Source organism: Brachionichthys hirsutus, chromosome 7, assembly GCF_040956055.1.
Source record: "Brachionichthys hirsutus isolate HB-005 chromosome 7, CSIRO-AGI_Bhir_v1, whole genome shotgun sequence".
NCBI classification, from domain to species: Eukaryota; Metazoa; Chordata; class Actinopteri; order Lophiiformes; family Brachionichthyidae; genus Brachionichthys; species Brachionichthys hirsutus.
In genome coordinates, this window is record NC_090903.1 from 3846745 (window position 1) to 3867784 (window position 21040).

The 21040-nt window shown below is 44.9% G+C and overlaps 2 protein-coding genes across 2 annotated transcripts in view; one reads left to right on the forward strand and one right to left on the reverse strand.

The window, feature by feature from the left end:
• The window catches only part of cdh23 (cadherin-related 23), a 142105-nt gene that overhangs the window by 13786 nt on the left and 107279 nt on the right, over nucleotides 1-21040 (reverse strand). The window contains exons 27-39 of the mRNA XM_068741568.1: nucleotides 18834-18894; nucleotides 18279-18427; nucleotides 17086-17221; nucleotides 16287-16675; nucleotides 15993-16094; nucleotides 15851-15853; nucleotides 15553-15702; nucleotides 15032-15160; nucleotides 14417-14545; nucleotides 14089-14316; nucleotides 986-1207; nucleotides 779-898; nucleotides 17-197 (exon numbers count right to left, since the gene is read on the reverse strand). Coding sequence (XP_068597669.1) covers nucleotides 17-197; nucleotides 779-898; nucleotides 986-1207; nucleotides 14089-14316; nucleotides 14417-14545; nucleotides 15032-15160; nucleotides 15553-15702; nucleotides 15851-15853; nucleotides 15993-16094; nucleotides 16287-16675; nucleotides 17086-17221; nucleotides 18279-18427; nucleotides 18834-18894 — 1999 coding nt within the window. The remainder of the gene's footprint in view (nucleotides 1-16; nucleotides 198-778; nucleotides 899-985; nucleotides 1208-14088; nucleotides 14317-14416; nucleotides 14546-15031; nucleotides 15161-15552; nucleotides 15703-15850; nucleotides 15854-15992; nucleotides 16095-16286; nucleotides 16676-17085; nucleotides 17222-18278; nucleotides 18428-18833; nucleotides 18895-21040) is intronic.
• Nucleotides 2105-11590, forward strand: vsir (V-set immunoregulatory receptor). The gene is made up of 7 exons (XM_068741735.1): nucleotides 2105-2213; nucleotides 8175-8579; nucleotides 8839-8889; nucleotides 8983-9093; nucleotides 9301-9328; nucleotides 9950-10125; nucleotides 11553-11590. The coding sequence occupies exons 1-7, from the start codon at nucleotides 2129-2131 to the stop codon at nucleotides 11588-11590; spliced, it is 894 nt and encodes a 297-aa protein (XP_068597836.1). The 5' UTR covers nucleotides 2105-2128.

Here is a 21040-nt window from a genome sequence, read left to right on the forward strand (position 1 = left end):
ACAATGTGGTACTAACTCTGGGGGTCTCCACCACTGATGCTGTACTCCACTTTGCCATTGAGGCCAGAGTCTTCATCGCTTGCTCTCAGAGTCCAGACCCGAGGACCTGGCTGGCCCTCAGTCACCTCAAAGGGTCCCTCAAAGGCTCTGGGGAAAGTGGGCGTCACATCGTTGACATCTAGAACATTAACCAGCACCTGAAAAGAGAGGGAGACGATCGGAACAAATCCCGAAGTGGCAGACTGTGATGTCTCACAGAATGGGATGAAGAAAAGAAGCTCACAACAGCGTGCTTTCCTGCGTGCCACGCTACACAGCTGCTTCCTTCTGATTTGTGAATACATTTTTTAAATCTAAAAATTAGGATTTTCACACGTAGGTCATTACGTTGAAACTAATCTTTGGGGTCTTGACATCCTGATAAAAATCTCCCCTTAAACTGTAACATTAATTAGTTGTTTTTGCTCTGCATGTGATGAGGTAACCCTCGGGTATAGAAACTATTTTATTTAATCGTAAAAGAATGGATTTCTTTTTTTTCATTTATATAACAGCCAAAAGAAAGACGACGTATGCGATCACATATTTTGTCTTGCAAAAAATCCAATGGTCAAAAACAGTTAGATTATCTTCTGTGTGAAAACAGCAAATCCTCCCAGAAACAGGAGACATTTGGCATTTTTGCTCCATAAACTACTTTAACTGGTGATTGAAAAACTAGCTGCCTGTTTCAGCTCTACACGGTTAATCATGAGGAGTAAAAAAATTAAAACTTTACTGTTGTGCTAGATGTCAGTCGAAGTGTGGGGTTTGGACACTGGTCCGTCGCTGTGACAACCAGCGTGTAGTGTCCGTTGCTGATCTCGTAGTCCAGCTCCTTCACAGCCGTAATTCTCCCCTATATGCACACACAGGCAGTAAATGCATGTTGTTGTCGTCGTTGTCGTCGTTTTAATACTAAATCGCTGCAGATGGCACATCTCACCGTGATGCTGTTTATATGAAAGGTCTGAATCAGGTTGCCCTGAGCGATAGCGTATCGCAAGGTGCCGTTCATATCCTCGTCTGGGTCGATGGCTGTTACCGTGGCAATGGTGGCACCCACTGTGTCTGGTCCCTCGCTCAACACCGTGACATACTCCTCCTCGGGGAACTCTGGGGCGTTATCGTTCTCATCCACAATGTGAACGTAGATGGTGGTCGAGGTCTGCATGAGAAACAGACGCAAGGGAACATTTTCAACTTTTCCACTCTTCGTGCCTTTGTGTTAAACTGCACTCGTGTGTAACTCCTTTTCCCCACACAGTGTCGGCTGGTCCTGAAGGTGAGCCTAAATTTGGTCTTTGGAGACATTAGTCCATGTATTTCTTGCCTTTATATTGGTTTCATGCAATTCCCTTGCTATCCTGATAATCTACACACTCCTGGTAATCCAGAATATAATTTAAAATCCTGCTCTTGACATACAAAACCCGTAACGGTCGCACCTTCACTTCACTTCACTGCCCACATCTTCTCCAGCTCCTTTACATCTCAAAGTACAATGTTCATGCAGGAACACTCGTATATTAAAGTATTACTGTAATACCTATATTACTGTAATACTGTACCTATATTACTGTAATACTGTACCTATATTATTGTAATACTGTACCTCTATTACTGTAATACTTATATTACTGTAATACTTATACTAATAGGATTGTACTAAGAACAACTTGTTGCCGAAACTGTCCTGATTCAGTTTGAGCTAACAAGAGCCCTCAAATGACGTCATAAACGCGCATCAAGAGAGAGAGAGGGGGGGAGAGCGAGCGAGAGAGAGAGAGAGAGAGAGAGGGAGAGAGAGGGGGAGAAAGAGCGAGCGAGAGAGAGCAAGAGAGAGGGAGAAAGAGCGAGCGAGAGAGCGCGAGAGAGGGGGAGAGAGAGAAAGAGAGAGAGGCGGGGCAAGGAGCGTTTTCTGTGTCACGGTGCGTCTGTAAAGTTTAAAATAAATAATTTGCGGACGGAGACACGGACGGACGCGGACGGACGCGGAGGGACGCGGAGGGACACGGAGGGACACGGAGCTGTCATCCATACAGCGGGGAATCAGGGAAATAGATTTAGTTTATAATCCAAGTCAACCATGCGCGGATTACGCTGTCGGTCATCAATCTGGGGAAAGAAGTCCGTAGTTTGGATCTGCTCTTTTATGTTTTACATGGCTGGAGGTAAGGGCAGAAAAAACACAAACAAATAAAAACTAACTAACTAACTAACTAAAAACACTGATGGCTTTTCATTTTGCATTTTAAATTGCTCGTTAAACTGTGTTTAAACTAACTGACAGCTCGATGTTAGTGACCGGACTTCACTGATGTGGACAGGATTTATTTATTTTATATTATTTCCACTCCATAAAAGCATGAACGTTCATGAAGACATCTGAGAACATCTGTGTCAAAACGCAACCTTAACTTAAATGAACTCAAGTTTGTCAAACTTTTTCATCTTGGCTCACAACGCACAGACATGGCGGTTGTCTGTTCTATTTTAACTCTTTGAGTGCCATTGACGTCTAAAGACGGTTTTTATAACCCAAACATTCACTGCCAACCCTGACATTGAAATCTGCCTCTCTTCAACGGCCAATAACTCCAGAACAAATGGTGGGAACACACTTTCTTTTCCTGATGAAAGAATATACTTTAATCTTTCATTTGTTAGGTTTGTGTGCGTTAGTCGTAGTAAAGAATATTTTGTGTGGCTTGGAAAATGGTGAAAAATGCGAGAAAACTGCGGCACTCAGCATATAGCTGAGCTGAAAATGGCTGGCACTCAATGAGTTAATTGTAAGGCATATCTGTGAAGACTGTTGTGATGAAGACAGATTGGCAGGCTCGGTGTCGCTGCTGCTGTTGTTTTGAGACAGAACATCTGGCTCCTCCGGTGGGATGAAATGATGCGTAAATTCCACCTTTTACAACTTGAACGGCGGCAGCGGAGGCTGGAGGCCACATTCTTTAAAGGTCCAAACATGTCCACGACTCGGAAGATGCAGAGTAACGTAAACGTGATGCGTCTGGCTGACCTTTACGTCCAACCAAAGTTAATTCTTCTAAACTAATACAATAAAAAAAAATCCGTGGTTACTCGTAAGGAAATGTGGGCATACTATTTAACATTGGTATTGCCTGACGTCAAGACGACTGACGGACGAAGCAGCTGCAAAAGGGGTGCAGGCTGTGTCATTTGAAGCACCCCTGAAACCGAGCAGATGTTAGCTTCAGGGTTCATTAGATCTGTCGAGATAAGCTCTCATGACAAGAGACCCTCAAACCAAGCAGTCATATTTACTGAACTTGGGCTGATCAAATGTAAGAAGTCAATAAGGTGATCAGAAATCACATCGTTTATTTATGCTATAAAACCCGCCCTCATAGTGTCCTCCTTCAGCCCTCTTGTGCTTTCTTGTTCTTAAATCTCCTTCGTTTTCGCCTGAGATGAAAGTATCTGTTTGCAGCACAGCCATTAAAGGGGGGGGGGGATTAGACATTATCAGAGCAACATGCCCATGATGCATGTGCATGAGTAATAACAAGAACATGAAGGAGGGGGATGTTTTTCGTACTTCTGTGATTTTTGTGGGTGTCACAAAAGGTCTTTCTAACATTTGTAGCTTAAATCAGATTTTTAAATATTCAGCAATTATGAAAAGTAATAAAAAACCCCTGAATACCAGTCGCTGTCATACTTCTTGTAAAGATGTTTCTCACATACTGGGGAGTCCCTAAATATAGACCAAGGACACACCCTTGACTGTCACTGACGGCCTGGACTCTGCTTTTAGTGGCACCAACAAACACAAGCAACGTGTGCTTTTGCTTCTCAGGATCGAAATCACATGACGACAACAACACTTTGAAAGTGGCTCTGATGGCAACAATAATTAAGTTACTTTGCAATCTGAAAAGTACTTTCCCATCACTGCTGCGTGCTGAAAATGGGCTGTAGATAGGAAGTTGTAAATATATCTGCAAAACTGTCCGTCGTGCCCATAAAGTGTCAATTCTGAAGACGTGCTTTCCTTAAATCGCACGTGTGCCAGCAAATTTATCGCCACAGAAATATTTCTAAAAGTCCTGCATCTCTGAGCGACACGCGCTTCCTTTCATGTCTCGATTGATCTGCCACACTTTAACAACGGCTGCTGGAGAAAGGATGCATCTGTTTAGACTGAAACCTTCCCGTGTGTTTGGAGAAGTACTAATCTGGGATCCCCCTGCTGGTTTCATTAACGCCCAGTAATGGGATGGATAATCATTACCATTACAGTAGGTGTGAAAAAAGAAGGGGTGTCGGGGGCTGTTGTACAAACACAGGTAGAGATATCATGCAAGTGAAAGGAAACCAGATTTACCAGTGTGGTATGTTCGGTGAGAGCACCTGAGCGGTCAAACATACGCTCACACACACATTTAAAACAGTTTAAAACAGCCTGGGAGTATTCAAGTTGATGTTGAAACATGTTTAATTCATCCACATGGCCTACACTGCATGTCTGAAAGCTGCCATATAGGCAACATGTCCCAAACAGGTGCCATTCAAGCTGAAAACAAAGGGGGGGCTGTTTCTGGGCCCTGAGGGACTATCATGATCCTGAGAACAGGAATCAGAAATTCTGTACGCGCCAGCCACGAGACAACGCTTTTGCCTTCTGCCTTGTTTCAACCACATCAAGGCGGCTCAAGTCGTCCTGACACTTTGGTTTCATCACCCTGTTTTGTCTCCAAAACAGCTTTTGAACAACCATTTTGAAAAGCTCTGGTCTTATCAATATTCCATCACTCAAACCTTCATAATGTTTCCAAACTGGTAACCTTCTATCAGACCCAGTTTGGCTTTCAATCAGGCAACAGAAACTCCCACCCCAAAGCCTGAAATATGTGTCTACGAAGGCAGAGATTAGAGCTGTTTAAAAAAAAAAAAAGGGCGAGTGAGGGGGAGGCAGGGTGGGTGTGAAACGGGAGAGGAGAGACTTCCCCTCCTATTGTCCCATCGCACAGGCAGGAACAGCCACGGGGGCTACAGTTTCACTTTAATCACCCTCCCTAGTCTTCCTATTGCTTTCCTGGCCCACACAATGAATAGTCCACACTTCAGTGGGCCACACCGGATCATGGCATGCACCCCACACTCTGTGACACTTACACAGGATGCACGTACCCTGAGTACACAAACATGTATCATGAAGCAAAGGTCGCTTACTGGTCAGCTATTGTATTTTCCCCCGGCACAGTTCAGTCTGGTTGAAACGCCACTGTTAATTGAAAGTAAAACACGAACAGTGTCTGTTACCATAATTAACATTAATGCTGCAATCTGTGAGCAATAGTTTGTGACTGTTGCGTGACTGGCAGAACGTCATCATTTGCAGGAATGCACTGTAAATTCTACTGCAATCAGCAGAGCGTCATTGGAAGGGGAAACAAAAGTATGGGAACCCTAATGTGGAAATGAAACACCCACGTCATAAATCAGCCTTTGTCCTCCGTCCCCTCAGCCGCTTTGATGCAGAAGTCTGTCCACTGTTTTTATTTGGCCCTCTTCCAAAGGGGAGCTGTAGAGTTACTGTAGTTCACCTCTCCGTTTGCAACAGTTATGATCGGGCAAACAAATAGACACAATTCACTGAAATACCACCCATGCCTTGTGTGTGTGTGTGTGTGTGCGTGTGTGTGTGTGGGGGGGGGATCTGAAAATGTGCATCTCATAATTATTTCCTTCATTTAGTTTATGGCTTATTTGTCTCTTTAGATTTTGTACTTTGCCTTCAATGCGTCAAAATATGATGAATTGGCATATTTGTAAAATGCATATTAGCAACATTTTAATTTGTCACTATTTTATTGGTATTTTTTCACTATTGGTATTATCTATCCTTAATGCTAGTTATCTAGACGCACTAAAGTGATTCTTGCGCTTCCTTATTTTTATGTTTCGTCTGCTCAGGAAAGAAATGGCGTTGCATATAAAGCAGTTCCGAGTTCTGACATAGCAGCACGTTTCCTGTCAGGATTTTAACACCTACATGTGACATCATCATTGACAGATCAGGGTGCGAGTAGATCTGCAACCCTCAGGCCATCACGAATCGTTCAGCCGTAGCTGTAGCGCTAGAAATCCAGTTTCAACAATGAAGGAGGCAGACGTGTGGAGGAGTGGTCACAGAGTTCTTGTGCCCAGTCAAGCCAGGAAGGAAGTCCACTCCTCAACTCCTGGCTCCATCCAGTCACTCTGCACATCGATGTGTGTGTGTGCTTGCAGGCGGTTGGCTGCAACGATTCATCGATTAAATCGAGTAATTTGATTAGAAAAAGCTTCAATTTCAATTCTGTTGCCTCGAGGACTCGTTTAATTAGTGTTGCATATTTAAATCACCCATAAACTGGAGAATGCGGTGCAATGTTAGCGCTGTCAAACAGCACTGGCGTTCGACAACAGGACTGAGTCGATGCTGCAGCACTTAACCAGGAAGCATCCAGCACATTGATCATCTAAACAACCAGAAACAATGTAAAGGTTACAAAATCATTCCAGCCACGCCCACAACATCGGAGCGCTTTTCTGCTGCGCAGGACAGGCCCGAGTTCAGGACATGCTGACATGTTTGCACAGCAACAGTGGATTGCTCCTTTAAAATGTGTTGACTTTATTCTTAATTCTTACGCACACCTCAAAATGCACTTTATAATTCTAAGGCAGGGGGGGGCAAAAGGAAGTAGATATAAAATATGACAAATTAATGTAAATAGTTGTTTGACAATGCATTGCCATACTTGATACAGAAAGTATTCTTGTATAATTTGAATGCATCTATATATATATTTTTTACAGTGTGACACATCACTATTTTATTTAGTTTTATTTGCATTGAATGCTCTTGTGAAATTAACGTTAACAATCTCAATGCTATTGAGGGTGCAGTTCAAAATAAATGTGATTGCAAGCATTAACATTTGTTTGTTTGTTTTATACCTCTTAAAAATATTCTGAAACACTTTCATGTATTGTTATCCGATTACTCGATTAACCGAATTAAATCATCGATAGCTGCAGCTCTAATTGGTAATGTAGGTTCCATGGCAACAACACACACCGCCGAGAGCATCCTGGGATACTTGACTCACTGCTCCAGACTAAAAAGGATGACGATCTATTTAAACAGAGGAAGTCAGAGGGTGTCTGAGTGTTTCGCTTGCTGTACATGCTGGGTGTGTATATATATGTATACTGTATATATATATATATAGTTGATGTGTAGTTTGTAAATGTAAAGTGATGCCATGTATCAAGATTTACAGGTAACTCCAATCAGCTTAGTCGGATGATGTTAGCCTTACCTTATAGCTACTAAATAGTCATTCAGACACCCTTTAAAGCGTTGGTCTCTTTGTGTGTTGCACTGTTGCACTAGTAGTTGTAAGTCACAACAGGATGTGGTTGAAAGCAGTGTGTAATCTGTGGAGAAACATCTCACTCCTCTCTACTTGGTTTCCTGAATGTAGTTCAGAGGTGTGTGTGTGTGTGTGTGGAGTTGTGCAATGAAATGCTTGTTTACTGCAATCTGTGAATAATCATACCACAGAGCATTACTCATTCTACGATGCAGATACTGATCAAAATGGAGCATCAGTCAGGCTTCTACACAGCAGCTCGTTTGATGGTAATAGAGACGTCATGTGAGGACTTATCCTCTCCTGCAGCCGTCTGAGAGGAGCAGGCCTTTAAACTCCCGCTGGAGGCTTTTATCTTTATATTCATCAGCAGACCATCTGTAACAACAGTATAAATATATAGAACAGGAAACACACACTGCAAACCAAAAATGCACATAAACCAGGAAGCGTGCTGTGTGCAGAAATAGTGCATGGAAAATTGTCTGACTTAAAATCCATGTTGAGATCCAGAGTCCCTGCAACTCCTTTTGCGTTGCGGCTATTTGTGTTACAACTGCTGGAACCAGGTGTGAACTTCATCCCCCTCAGACTGAGGATATCTGAGAGGATATCAGGGCTATAACCCCACAGAATGTTCCTCTCATCCAAACCCGTGAACGAAGACTTGAATCTGACTTTCTAAAGCTGTCTTTCCTGCATTCATCCGCTCTTTTCCTTTGTCTCCACCCACAGGTGAGAGCCCTCCTGCGCACTCCACATTCAGTGTTTCACCTCCACACCTGTACCAAACTTGTCCCGAGGGCGCGACGGCCAAACTGGTATGTAGCCAGAGAGGCGCCGGCTTGCTCCCCACTGACGTCGTGAAGCATGGCTGGCTTTTCACGCCCCACAGTGACCAGCACTGTACGGGACGGATGGGCCCACGCCATATTACCATCGGTAGCCACTCCCACGACCGGCACAGCTTGCCACCGGGATTGCAAGTTGGATATACGGAGCAGAACTTCTGGTTGACTCTGCAGAACGTGACCCATGCGGACCAGGGCCGCTACTGCTGCGTGGCCCAGGTGGAACATAAGCAGCATGACCCGCCCAAGCAGAGACCCCACAGCCACATTATCCTCCAGATTACACCACGTAAGGCCATCAGACGCATGGGTGGGGATTTGTTTTACTTAATTTTATGGATAAACTGGCAGGAAGAATGGCGACTTAATCACAGTGTCTTTTAGCAAACACGCTGAGCAGAGCAATGCGGTTTTGTTGCTAGACTCTGACTGCCTTTATCCATGAGCATAGCCGCCTGACGATGAGAAGAATGACTCCTTCTGCGTTCAAAGGAAGACGCTAATGCTGCGCTGTAATGTGGTCGATGTATCTCACCTCTTTTCTCCAGGGAGAAATGGATCTCAGGATTGCACTGTGTGGGATCCCACACCACCAGAAGGTAACGCCGCTGTATTTAAAGCCTGATAGCCAATGGATGCCTGGCCTGGTTTTCTGCTTGATCTAACGCTCTGCCTATCTTTTACTTCCCCAGGCTCTGTACCAGTGGCTTTGGCTGTAGCAGCCTGCGTCTTGGCTCTTTTTTCTATGCCTCTTATTCTGCTGCTCGTGTACAAGCAGAGGCAGAGCACCCGGTCGAGCAGACGTATGTATTACATCCATGCGCAGACACACTCACAAGCACATTTCCATGTCCACACTGTGTGGCAAATATAAGGCGCACACTGGGTTGCTCACAATATTTTGCCCGACCGATTTCACACAGTAGGACGCACGTTCACATCCCATCTGTGGGGTTCCGTTTTGTTCCAATTCGTTCACAATGGCTCATTTCCTGCTTCCTCTCTTCCAGGTGCGCAGGAGCTGGTGCGGATGGACAGGTAGGCTTTCCCACAGGCTGTCAGGCAGCTGGTTACCAGCTTTTGCAAAACACAGCTGCTCTACGGAATAACGAAGCGTGGATATTCCACCGTGTCGTGGCCATAACATGTCGTCTAACAACATGATTAGATGTAATTATGTAGATAATTACCATGGCTTTATGTTTGCTAAAAACCTACACATATCCTGATGGTTCTGTTTCTAAAAAATGACATAGAATTATTATAATTATTGTAAAACTAAATGCAACCTCCACGTAGAGCGCTGGCGACCTTTAGTTGCCCTTTACGCCATACAAGTGCAGTGCCTGTCCTGAACGTGCCTTTTTTTTGGTTTTGTTTTTTTCTGCTGTGGTCTTGCTGGTTGCAGCTTCACGTAGAAACAGAGATTCTTCACATTACAATCAGAAAAGTTACTTCTACTATCTGAAAATGTTCAACTTGTTAGAAAAGTGAAAAAGAACTTTCTTCCATCCGGACAGAGAGATCTGGTGTTTTCGATTCAAGCAACAGACATAAAGCTTCTCCATGTCTTTAGCAATGTTGAGCATGCAAATAGTTTATTGATCATTATTTTACTTATGTGGATTCTTGCCTTTCAACGTGTGTGTGTGTGTTCAGTGAGGCTCAAGGCCACGAGAATCCGATGTATCTGAGGGGATCACCCCAGATTAAGACCCGGACCGTGTCTCAGATCATGACCAGGCAGCCCTCAGAGACAGGACGCCACCTGTTGTCTGAGCCAGGAACGCCCCTTACTCCTCCTGCACACGGGGACGTATTCTTCCCAATAGAAGGTAGGACACACACATGCACATGCACACATCTTTCCACAAAGACGGACAGTGTGAGTTAACTCCCGTAAGTCTGTCTTTTAGTTTAGGAGTGTGTCATCATTGCTAGTCCATGCCTGGCATTCTAAACGCACACGCCGGAATCCTTCCCGGAGAGACTAGGAATTAATTGTAACAGTAATGACAATAATAGATGCAAGCTACAGCCGCCATTGCCAATTAGAACTTGTCAATGTAACACACAAATGTTGACGGGAAAGATCCAAGCCAAACGTTTATTGGTGCAACATTTCACCACATGTGCAAATGAAATATTTAACTAGTGGCATGTTGCAGTGACGCAAGGTAAGTTTTGGGAACACACGTTTCAAAATGTGCAGCTAATTTGGTACAAGTCTGATGAAATCGAATAGAAACCAAGACTTTTCGGACCGCTGCTGAAACTTCCTGCATTTGGTGGAAAGTTGCTTTCATTATTGTGCAAAAATTGCATTGCTTGCACTCGAAAAGCTGCGTTAGACCTGGTGTGAAACCCAGCCAGCGTAAGATTTACTCGATGCTGTAATCAAGTCATTCTCCACCCCGATAACGCTGAGCTTCAGGCAATCGCTCTGACCCGACTAAATCTAACACCGAAACATCCGCTGCAGTGGAGGGGTTCATTCCTGAATGTTTCCGTAACAATTCCCCGGGTACCGACTCAGACATACGGATGCAGATTGGACTGTTTCCTGGTCGATGCTTCGATGATGGTACAAAGGAAAGGACAGGGCCTGTCTTACTTAAAATCCATCCCAAACCATCTCATACAGCATGTTGCTTCTAGAGTCTTGGACAGTTTAGTGTGAAAAAATGGATAAGTCACATCCACTGGAGCTTATAGGCTGAAGATAGTCCGTGTCCCAGAAGCAAGCACGAGGTAGAACTGGGGTCAACTGGTTCAAATACAAAGGAGGCCTCTGCTTACACGAAGCGACCGATGCAATCTCGCCACTGCTCTTAGGCTATAGCTGCGATTCCGAGAGAGTCCCAAACTGGTGGATCCTTCCTCCAGAACTGATTTCCTTTTATGGCCAATAAATGTGTGGGACACACAACCTGGCTTGCATTTTTGTTTTACCGAGATAAAAGCTACACTTCAGCTTTATTCTTCATCTTTTCAGACCCGCTGACCTCCAGCGGAGAGGAATTTAACCAGCAGCACTTCCCTCTTACTGGCAACATGCTCTAACTTTGTTCTGCTTTCTAAATGCGCAACAAACCGAGGCATCTCGGACCAGGAAATCTGCCTCTGTGTGCTTCGTGTACTCTTTGGAGGAGGAGTTTTGGAAAAGCGTCCACGTTTTGTGGCAGTACAAACGCCCCCCTCTGTTTTTCTCACCTGCTCGCAAGTCTTTCTTCCCACTGACCTGCTCTCTCCTCTATTCCAGACACCATCCTCGAGTCTCCAGAGTTCCTGCGGGTGTGAAGTGTTCCAACTGCTGATTCGCAGACTGTCCTGCAACCCTCTTCCCCTCCGCTCTGTCTCCATAGTGATGTTGCCTCACAGCAACCTCTGCTGGGATTGTCTTCTGTACAATGTCTGCACCGCAAGAGGGAACGGACTCCATTTTTTATTCATGAGCTTTCTTCGCCTGCAACAACAGCTGCGGGCCAGTCAAACTTTTGCTTGTGAGCATTTGTTTTGTGATGGGCGGGGGTGGGGTGGGGGGTTGAGCCAACAGGTACCCTATGCTTGATTGTGGGAGGGGGAGAGGTGCAGGGGTAGCATATGAAACATTATACAACAGTTTCCATGTGTCCAAGGCTGCTGTCACACCTACACTGGTTAGAGCCAGCTCAGTCAACTGGAGCGCGAACCAGGAAGTGAAACGGTGTTAAACTCAGGTTTGATGAAAAGAGTATCTGGAATCATCCGAGTCAGCGTCAATGTCAGTGACGAAGGAAAGTCCTCGTTTGGTAGCGAACACAAGTTCATTTATTCAAGTTTAGGAAAAAGAAATATTCTCGTGGTCAAAAAAGCCGCTCAGGTCTGAAGCTGTTTTGCCCCCCCCCCCCCCCCCCCCCACTTCAACACCTCTCTTTAGAGTGAATAGGTAGAGGTAACGATCCACTCACACACCCCGGGTTTCAGCGTCGGCCCGCTTTGCAGCAAGTATCGTGAAAGTAAGAAACGAGACACCTGTTTTTGCTCCTGAACCAAAAAGACAACAGCGCCCATTGAACAGAACTATGGGCGTGGCTTAAAGATCGCTCGCTCTAAAGTGTAATCAAGTTGTCGAGCAGCTTCGCACCAAAAGAGTTGCCAGAGGAGTCCCATTATTTTTGTAGCGGCTGGCAGTAATTAGCGTTTTTGGCATTGCACTGTCCTTCTGTAGCTCTTCCACTGGATTTCTCTCGTTCATACCTCCGTTACTGTCAGCTCGGTTGCCCTAAATACCCCCCCCCCCCATCCCCTCCTTGTACTTCAGAATGGCCGCTCCTCACAGTGGCTGCAAAGGTGCTGAAATTCAGTATTTTTTTGGGGGGGGATCAGATGATAGCATTCATGCTGATATACAGTATAATAATTAAGAATTAAAATGCTTACTGATTTCAAATGAATGTAGATCGCAGATGTCTGTTTAACCGCTGCCATCTCTGTCCTTTTGATGTGTGCTCATTTGTACTTTTGAATGTGTAATTCAATGTTTATAAGTGAATCGCAATCGTTAATGTTAGCCGAATTTCATTGTGGTATGCTGAATGAAAATAAGAAGTGGTTGTAAAGATATTGATCCTCAGCTTGTGTGCATCGGATCCGGAGAAACCGATGGCGTTGCGTTCTCCCTGAGGCACGACGTGTTTAAAGGAAGTCACCGGAATGGGGTAGCAGGTAAATAGGGCGGGGAATTATGTAAATATGTGCTTGTCTAACATTTAAATAATTGGAGTCACACCTAAGCAAGTTTGAATATTTGTGTTTTCAAGTGTGCCTTGTGTTTACATATATTTGGCTGTTTGTTTGAAGAACAATATTATGGTCGGGCTTAATTTTGCATATTTAAATGACATTTTGCATCTCTGTCTTTTACACTGTAAAAACCTTGTTATGGACACAGTCATACCATTAAACGATGTCTGTTGCTACATTCCATGTAGAATGTGTAGCTAACATAATAAAGTGGAGCTTATTATGCGTCTTAGTAGTCGCATCAATCATTGGTGGTTTTCAAGCGGCAGGTCACCATAACTGTCTGAACTTCTGCGATGGTGCTCACCGGAGTGAGGCTGGCATGAAGCGGCGAAAGCGATGAAACAATCTTATCTTGCAGGAAGAGAGAGAGAGAAAGAGAGAGAGAGAGAGAGAGAGCTGGATGGGAGGTGGGGATATTTGTTCCTTTATCCAGTGCTTTTTATGCAATCCACTAATTGGTTGACTTGTGTTCGCTGGAGCGGATCCACTTTACGCCACCTACATCTCGCTGCATTGACCCAGACACGCAAAGCAAATAATACACATACCGGCATTCCGTTCATGCACATAAACACGTTTAAAAAACCTCCAAAATGTTGCAAACATGTCTCAACAGGAAAAGCAACTCAACTCATCTTCCTCTTTTTTTTTGTGGAAATTTGACTTGTGGTTTTCCTGTTTATAAAGTCGCTTCCTCGTTTCTTCTCATTACGACTCAGCCAGCCACCCTGCAGGCTACGTGAAGTCTCACCATGTCTGAGTTGAACCTTTTCATGCTGACGGATATCATGGGTAGTAAACAGATTCCCAGGATTGTCATCCTTAAGGTGCAATACACTAACTGACCAAAAGAGGGCACTGCATTATGCCCAAATCACACAGGCCAGATTCACACACCTGCCCGCTGCATTTTACTGCATGTTTGACACATTAAGTGTTACTATCTCTTCATTTAGCCACACAGATCTCAAACACCAACATATATGCAGCTGCTATTGCTTGTAGCTTACGGACAGTGGTGGGGTTCCGTCATCTTCCACAGTAACGGTCAGCCGGTATTCCTGCTGCTGTTCTCGGTCTGGAGGCGCCGGCCGTGTCACCATCTCTCCAGTCACACGGTCCATGCGAAAGGTCAGGTCCTGGTTCCCAGCAGTGATGTAATAAAACAGCATGGCATTCGGCCCGATGTCTTTGTCGGCGGCCATCACACGGAGGACCGACGTACCGCCTCCAACATTCTACAGTTTACATCATGAAGAAGAAAAAGTTCTCGTAGCTCCACAAACAACTGCCTGAAAGCAAGCACCATGCTCCACGTGTGTGTCGGGGAGTCCCTACCTCGCTTATGCTGACGTTGTAGCCCCTCTGGCTTTCAATAACAGGTGGATTGTCATTGATGTCCAGGATGTTGACGGTGAGGGAATGGTCTGTGTGTCTGGGAGGTGAGCCATTGTCAATGGCGTGCACCTGCAACCACAGACACGGACACTCTAGTGATCCCGTTCGGCCGCACGGTACAGCTGGTCACTTGGCAGATAATCACACAGGCAACAAAGAGAACAATCGACCAAAACAATTGATTTGCTCGCCACCATGCCAAGATTTTAGGCTATAAAAGGGTCAAAATAGCATATTTTCAATTCATTTTCTGACCTCAGGCCGTCTGGAGATCGAGACTCAAGTTATTAAAACATATTTCGCTGTTTCACTCAGGTTAATATTTAATTGTGAAGCTCCAGAACAGTTTGCAGCAACTGAATTCTCATTTCACTGCTCCTATTTCTTAGTCATCCATGAGATTTTCCATTTTATGTTTCTGTTAATCTCTATATCAGGAGGCACGATGCTGAGAGTTTTTGTCAAGCATTGTCATCATGAATGATATTTTGATGGTTCACACATCCAATCCGTATCGAGCCGTCTAGAGATGCACTGAAAGATCTGCTGCCTGACCTTCAGTAAGTAGCGGTCTACTGACTCTCGGTCCAGAGGAGCATTGACATACACCTCCCCGTAGGTGTGGTTCACCGTCTTGATCTTGAATACATCCTCCATGTTGCCCGCCACCAGAGTGAAATTGATCTGAGAGAGAGGAAGGAGTCAAAATGGGACAAGCAGATAGTGATACTACTCTTGGGTTCGGTCAGAACCTCGAATCCCCATACTGTGTGAATATAGCTGATAGTTATATTTGGCTGAAACAAACAACCCAAGTCGTCCATGGAGACACAGGATCTGATAAAAGGGGAAGAATGTATGAATGTAGAAGAATGTAGACCGAATGTATGATCAAAAGAGAAAAGTTATAAGTTATAAATGAGAGCTGGGGTGGGGGCTTGCTGGTGGAATGGCCATGTGTATCAGGCTGAAGTATTTAAGGCAGGGGGGGGGGGGCGACGACATCACAGCCAGCTTGAATGAACAGTGTAAATGAATGAATATTTACACTTTAAACTTTCATTTTGATCTCTCACCAGCCCGTTCAGTCCAGCATCTTTGTCCCTCCCAAGCACAACTGCCACTCTTTCCCCCATGGGCGTGTTTTCTGGAACATCCACTGAAGTATCCGATGTGATGTCAAACTCTGGACTGTTGTCATTCTCATCCAGAATGGCGATTGAAACCTGCCAACAGATACAATGGAGACATGATTTAGCAATCCACAAGTCACCCGTTTGATGCCTTCGCTTACCTTTGAGATGAATCGAATAACCCAAACCCGGAAACACACCTTATGTTTCTTTCAAAAAAAAAAAAAAGGACATGTCTTACCTTCTGCGCTTCCATTGAGAGATGCAATGAATAAAAGAGGAATGCCATTACATTTTCTACAATAGAACAGCCACGAGAAAAGAACAGATAAATAGAATGTTTTGCACAAAAAGAAAGATAAACATTTCAGAACGAAGCGTACCACAGTGGAGTCCTTTCTTGGCCCTCCGTTATCAGCCACAACCGTCAAGGTGTACATGTCGCCCTTCTCTCTGTCCAGCTGTCCTGTCACTGTGATGCGGCCCTGAAACGCCACACAAATGAGCATCTACCCCTCCATAAAAGCTGCATGCATGATCTTGGTGTGATGGACAGGGAGCAAGGACAGAGCTAGAAGAATAGCATCAACAACAACAGAAAGCTTTGTATGAAAAAAGAAAGATGTATGTTGCGTTCAGAGCATCAGTAGCCTGTCCTGCATTGGTCCCTTGCTCACCGTGACACTGTCTATCTTGAAGAGGGCCAGAGCTGCGGGTGACGTGTCGGGGTCGAAGCGGTAGGTCAGCTGGTTCAAGTTGTCAGCCGACTGGGCTTGCACCTGGACCACCTCTGTCCCAGTAGCGATATTCTCACGCAGCGATGCCTCGTATCCGGCGGAGAAGAAGGCCACGGCCTCATCCAGCTCATTGAGCAGCGTGACGTAGACGGTGCAGAAGCCTCGGTGGAAAGGCGGAGCCTGATCAGTGGCTGAGACATTCATCAAATAGGTGGTCTTGGTCTCGTAATCCAGGCTGTCCACCGTGGTTACCAGGCCAGTGCTCGCATCCACCACAAACTTGCGGTCTGAGCCTGACATAAGAGTGTAAGATACAGCTCCGCCATCACCTGAGGAGGAAGGGGGGGGGGGGGGGGGGGGGTTAGGGAGTTCACAATTAGAACTTTAAACACTGGCATCAACACATATATTTGTCTGTCAAGTGCTTCCTTCCGTTTCAACCCAAGCCCTGCGATAATGGTTTGGAAAATGTATGTCACTGCACCAGATGCATCGGAAGATATCTCCAAAACACTCTGTACAACGGGAAGTCAATCAAGGAAGTCGGTACAGTGGAGCAGAAGTAGACATTTACATGACAGTTACAAGTGAAGTTAGTTATGGACTGTGACATAAACCAGATAGCGTTGGCTGGCTGAGTGATTTGATATTTTCCAATGGCAGGGTGCCCAGAGATGAAAGGTTGGTGAAAATGTCACCACTGCAGGGCCGACAAGAACTGAAAAACAATGGCACTCACCAGTGTCAGGGTCTGTGGCACGCACCACAATCACAGAGGTGCCAATGCCAGCGGTCTCCCTGAGCCCGAGACGGTTGTACTGTTGTTGGGTGAACACCGGCACCTCATCATTGGCATCATCTACGTATATGATCACCTACAGGAGGAGACAAGTTCATATTGTCTTTGAAAAAACCCTCAAAAATAGTCTTTGGGAAAGCATCTGAATCATTTTAGCCTTAAGGGAATGAGACCGCAAACATAAAACAACTACTGTAAATAGAATGGCTCTCCTGAAGTCCACATTTGAAGACTTTGAAGCCTATTTAAAAATCTAAAGCACATGAACTTTAGGCCGAGAACAGATGCACTAATACTTTACTGAGGAGGATGAAGAGGGCTGTGGTATGTCCCTGTCTGTGTAATAGATTTAGTGATTTGCACGCATCACAGTTGGGCCAGCAAAGTCATAGAAATAATCATTGTAAAATAAACTTGATGGGATGTGGGTGTAAATAATAAGCATTGGTGATATTACCTGCACTGATCATAGTTTCTGCAGTCCACATGGGCAGAAATGGTAAATACACCTCTGCTGTCTGTGGCATTTAAGCAAGAGGAACAATAGCTCCACCTACATTATTAAAATCTCCTAATGCACCCAAAGGATCTTTTGTCAACTAACGTTATATATTACTTTATATTAAAAAAGACAAAAACACACAGTCCAAAGCCACTTTCTGTTGGCTAACGTGTGACCACACCTCATTTCAAGACCTTCATTCAAAGTACATCTGTGACTCCAAAAAAGTAGAGCACTTTGAATGAAAATAAGAGGATCAACTGGAAAATGTTGCAATCGATATCATTAAATAAACCATTTATGTAATTGAGCAGATCATGGGCACATTAAAGCCCACAATTCATTAATACAGAACCATTTACTAACATTTACTCTCAGATTCTGCATAACGACACTCAGGTTTCAGCTACTGTGTGACGCTGCAGCTGTTTAATGAACCGCACTGGATCACAAACAGAACACCTTGTACTTAATTTCATTTCATCACTGTGTGAAATGATAATAAAGTGCGATTACATTTTAAATGATATATCATATATATTATTATATATTTTTTTGCATCCCTAACTCTCCGTTCTCATAAATACTGAACAGCCCCTGAGCATGAAGCATGTAACATCATCTTCCTCACCCTCACAGAGCTCCTCATGCTGCCTTCGTCACTGTTGTAGGCCTCCACTTCCAGCACATGGGAGTTGCTGGTTTCTCTGTCCAGAGCCCTGAGGCCTCTGGTCACCAGTCCGGTCTGTCGGTGTATGCTGAACATGCTGTTGCTGTTCCCTGCACGCATGAGTGCATCCACAAACGACATCGTGCATTCACACACACACACAGAGGATAAACAAAACAAACTATAAAATGAATTTCGGAAAGCATAAAAAAGCCCAAAACCAATTTAGGAAAGCGTTAATCCTTATTAGTGAGACTAGATCATTTCTGCTTCCAAAGCACATTGATCATCGCTGATATTTCCATCATGGTAAGAGGAGCTTTAAACACATGAATGAGTAACTGCACTGGAAATTTCCGAAAAGCCAATACATATCTGCACGCTGGAGGAATTTTAACACTTATTTTTTTACTTTTAGACAAGGTAAGTAAAGCTAAAGTTTCCGTATGGTGCAACTCTTTCACTGCATTTATTCAAGAGCAGCGATGAAGGCCATGCGGGGGGGGGGGCACTCACCAGTGAGGATTCTGTACAGAACCCGGCCATTCTCCCCCTGGTCTGAATCCATAGCTTGAACCTGCACAGACAAAAACAGGAGACACTTTGATGAGGACAAACATCTGGCTATTATTAACACAGGACATGCAGTGCCAAGAGAGCCCCTCTGGTAATATTTTGATGAAAGAACCCTTTATTAATTTCACACACTGAAAACAGAACCGCAGGAGCCGGCATATCCATCATTCCATGACGACTGAACGCTGAGACTCCGTAGTTCGGCTGAATCTTTCTCTCTCTTTGCCTCTACAGTGTGTTTATGGTGTAAGATCCATGACAGACAGTGCATTTCAGGCATGCATCAATCTCCTTCCTTCAAGCCCACATCCACTGGTGGCCAGTATGCGTTTCCACAACAACTTCTGCATGGCTTGGCAGTCAGCCTGAAACGGCAGCAGTTCTCTCTCTTTCACTGTCAAAGGCGGCTACAGCCAAAAGCAGCTCAAAGCCACAGACACCACGGCTCCACATGGTACACAGATTAATAGTGAAGCATGCTGGGATGCTGGCGAATGGGCCATGTCATAAGACGGCCTTCCGAATCCAGAGAGGCACAGAGCCGCTGGCTTCCCGTCCTCTGTGGATGTGACAGATCCTGTGGAGGTTCCTACAAAGTGCATAGTCAATCGGACACAGAAGCACACCCTGAAGACGCACGCTCGAGCACGTCCGTGCACGTCCGTGCACGGTGGCACGCACAGAATACAGACACACACACACTGTGCAGGAGAGTCTCTCTCTCGCTCCCTCTCTCTCTCCTGCTCCCCCTGTGAAGAGGGGCCCGACTTCAGTCTCATTAGCTTCATAAAGAGATGTGGAGAGAAGAGGAGAAAGAGGAGGAGAGAGGAGGAGGAGACGGGAGAAAAAAAGGGGCTGGGGGTTCAGTTTGGTGAGAGATGAATAGGGTATTACACAGTGGACTGCACCACTTAGGCCATTAAAGGGGTGAATAAAGTGTAAGACGGCGTTGCAGAGCCAGATGTTGTAAGTGTAAGTATGTGGAGCGCGAGCAGGGAGAGATTATCACGAAGCCTCTGCATGGCTCACAAAGCACGCCATTATCTTTGGCTCCCCGGGATTAAAACAACAGCAAGATAATGCTGTTCCCCACATTTTACCCCAGTTCCCTCCTTGTTTCCATCTTCCTCCCCCCCACCCTCCCACCCCCCTCTGTCTCTAGGAAGGCGGCCGTTAAAAGAGGAAAAATAAGTGAGCAGAGCCAAGAAACAGGTCTGACCTCAGTTGTTGGAATTAAGCAAGGCGTTTCTAAAGTGTTGGTGTAAGTATACATTTGCAAAGTGTTTTAAGTTTTACTCCACGTTACTGAGGTATTAAAATGAAGCGTTGTTATTTTCTCAGCACTTAGAATCTAATTAACCCTTAAGATTGCTCAGTCTCGTACAATACATACTTCCTGTCTGCTGTCGAGTCTCATTTTAGAATGAAGCTCATAAAAAGCACGAGCTGCTTGATGTATGTTCGAGTACCTGCTCAATGCCTGCAGGAGAACGTGACGACTATTATGTGCATTTTATTCAGCATGGAGGGGACTTAATCTGGATGAATATTGGATCTACGAGCTGTTCCTGCATCGCAGTAATTTCTTCTTTCCCTATGGAGATAACACAGAGAATAAAAAAAAACAGAAATCAGAGAGGAAATGAAACAAAAAACCCCACCTCAAAAGCAGGTGTGCTACTTTAGCGCGTGATCATTTAAAGCTTAAACGCGTTAGACAATGTGTCCTTTCAACGGAAGGAGTTGGACTGTTTCAAAACTCGCTGAGCAGTCAGAGCTGCAGGAGCAACAATGCAGAGGGAGAGCACCTTACAGCTCTAATCAAGAATATGTGTGGGTGAGAAAGAAGAGAGAATGTTGATGGCGTGTCCGTGTGTGTGTGTCGGTGTGTGCATGTGCTCGGAGGCGCTGACTAATGAACTGGCTGTCTAACGAGCCGTCCTGCTCCACTGGCCTTTTCACAGTTTTCCTGGCATTTGGTTTTTAAAAATAATTTCACGTCCCAATGTGTTTCCCTTAAACCGATAAGCCATGCTTTGTCTCCGCTGAATTAAGGACAATGACATTTGCAAATGATGAGGATGGGGGCATGAAGTGTGTGTGTGTGTGTGTATGTAGTGAAGGGGCGGGTAATTGGAGACTGGGGG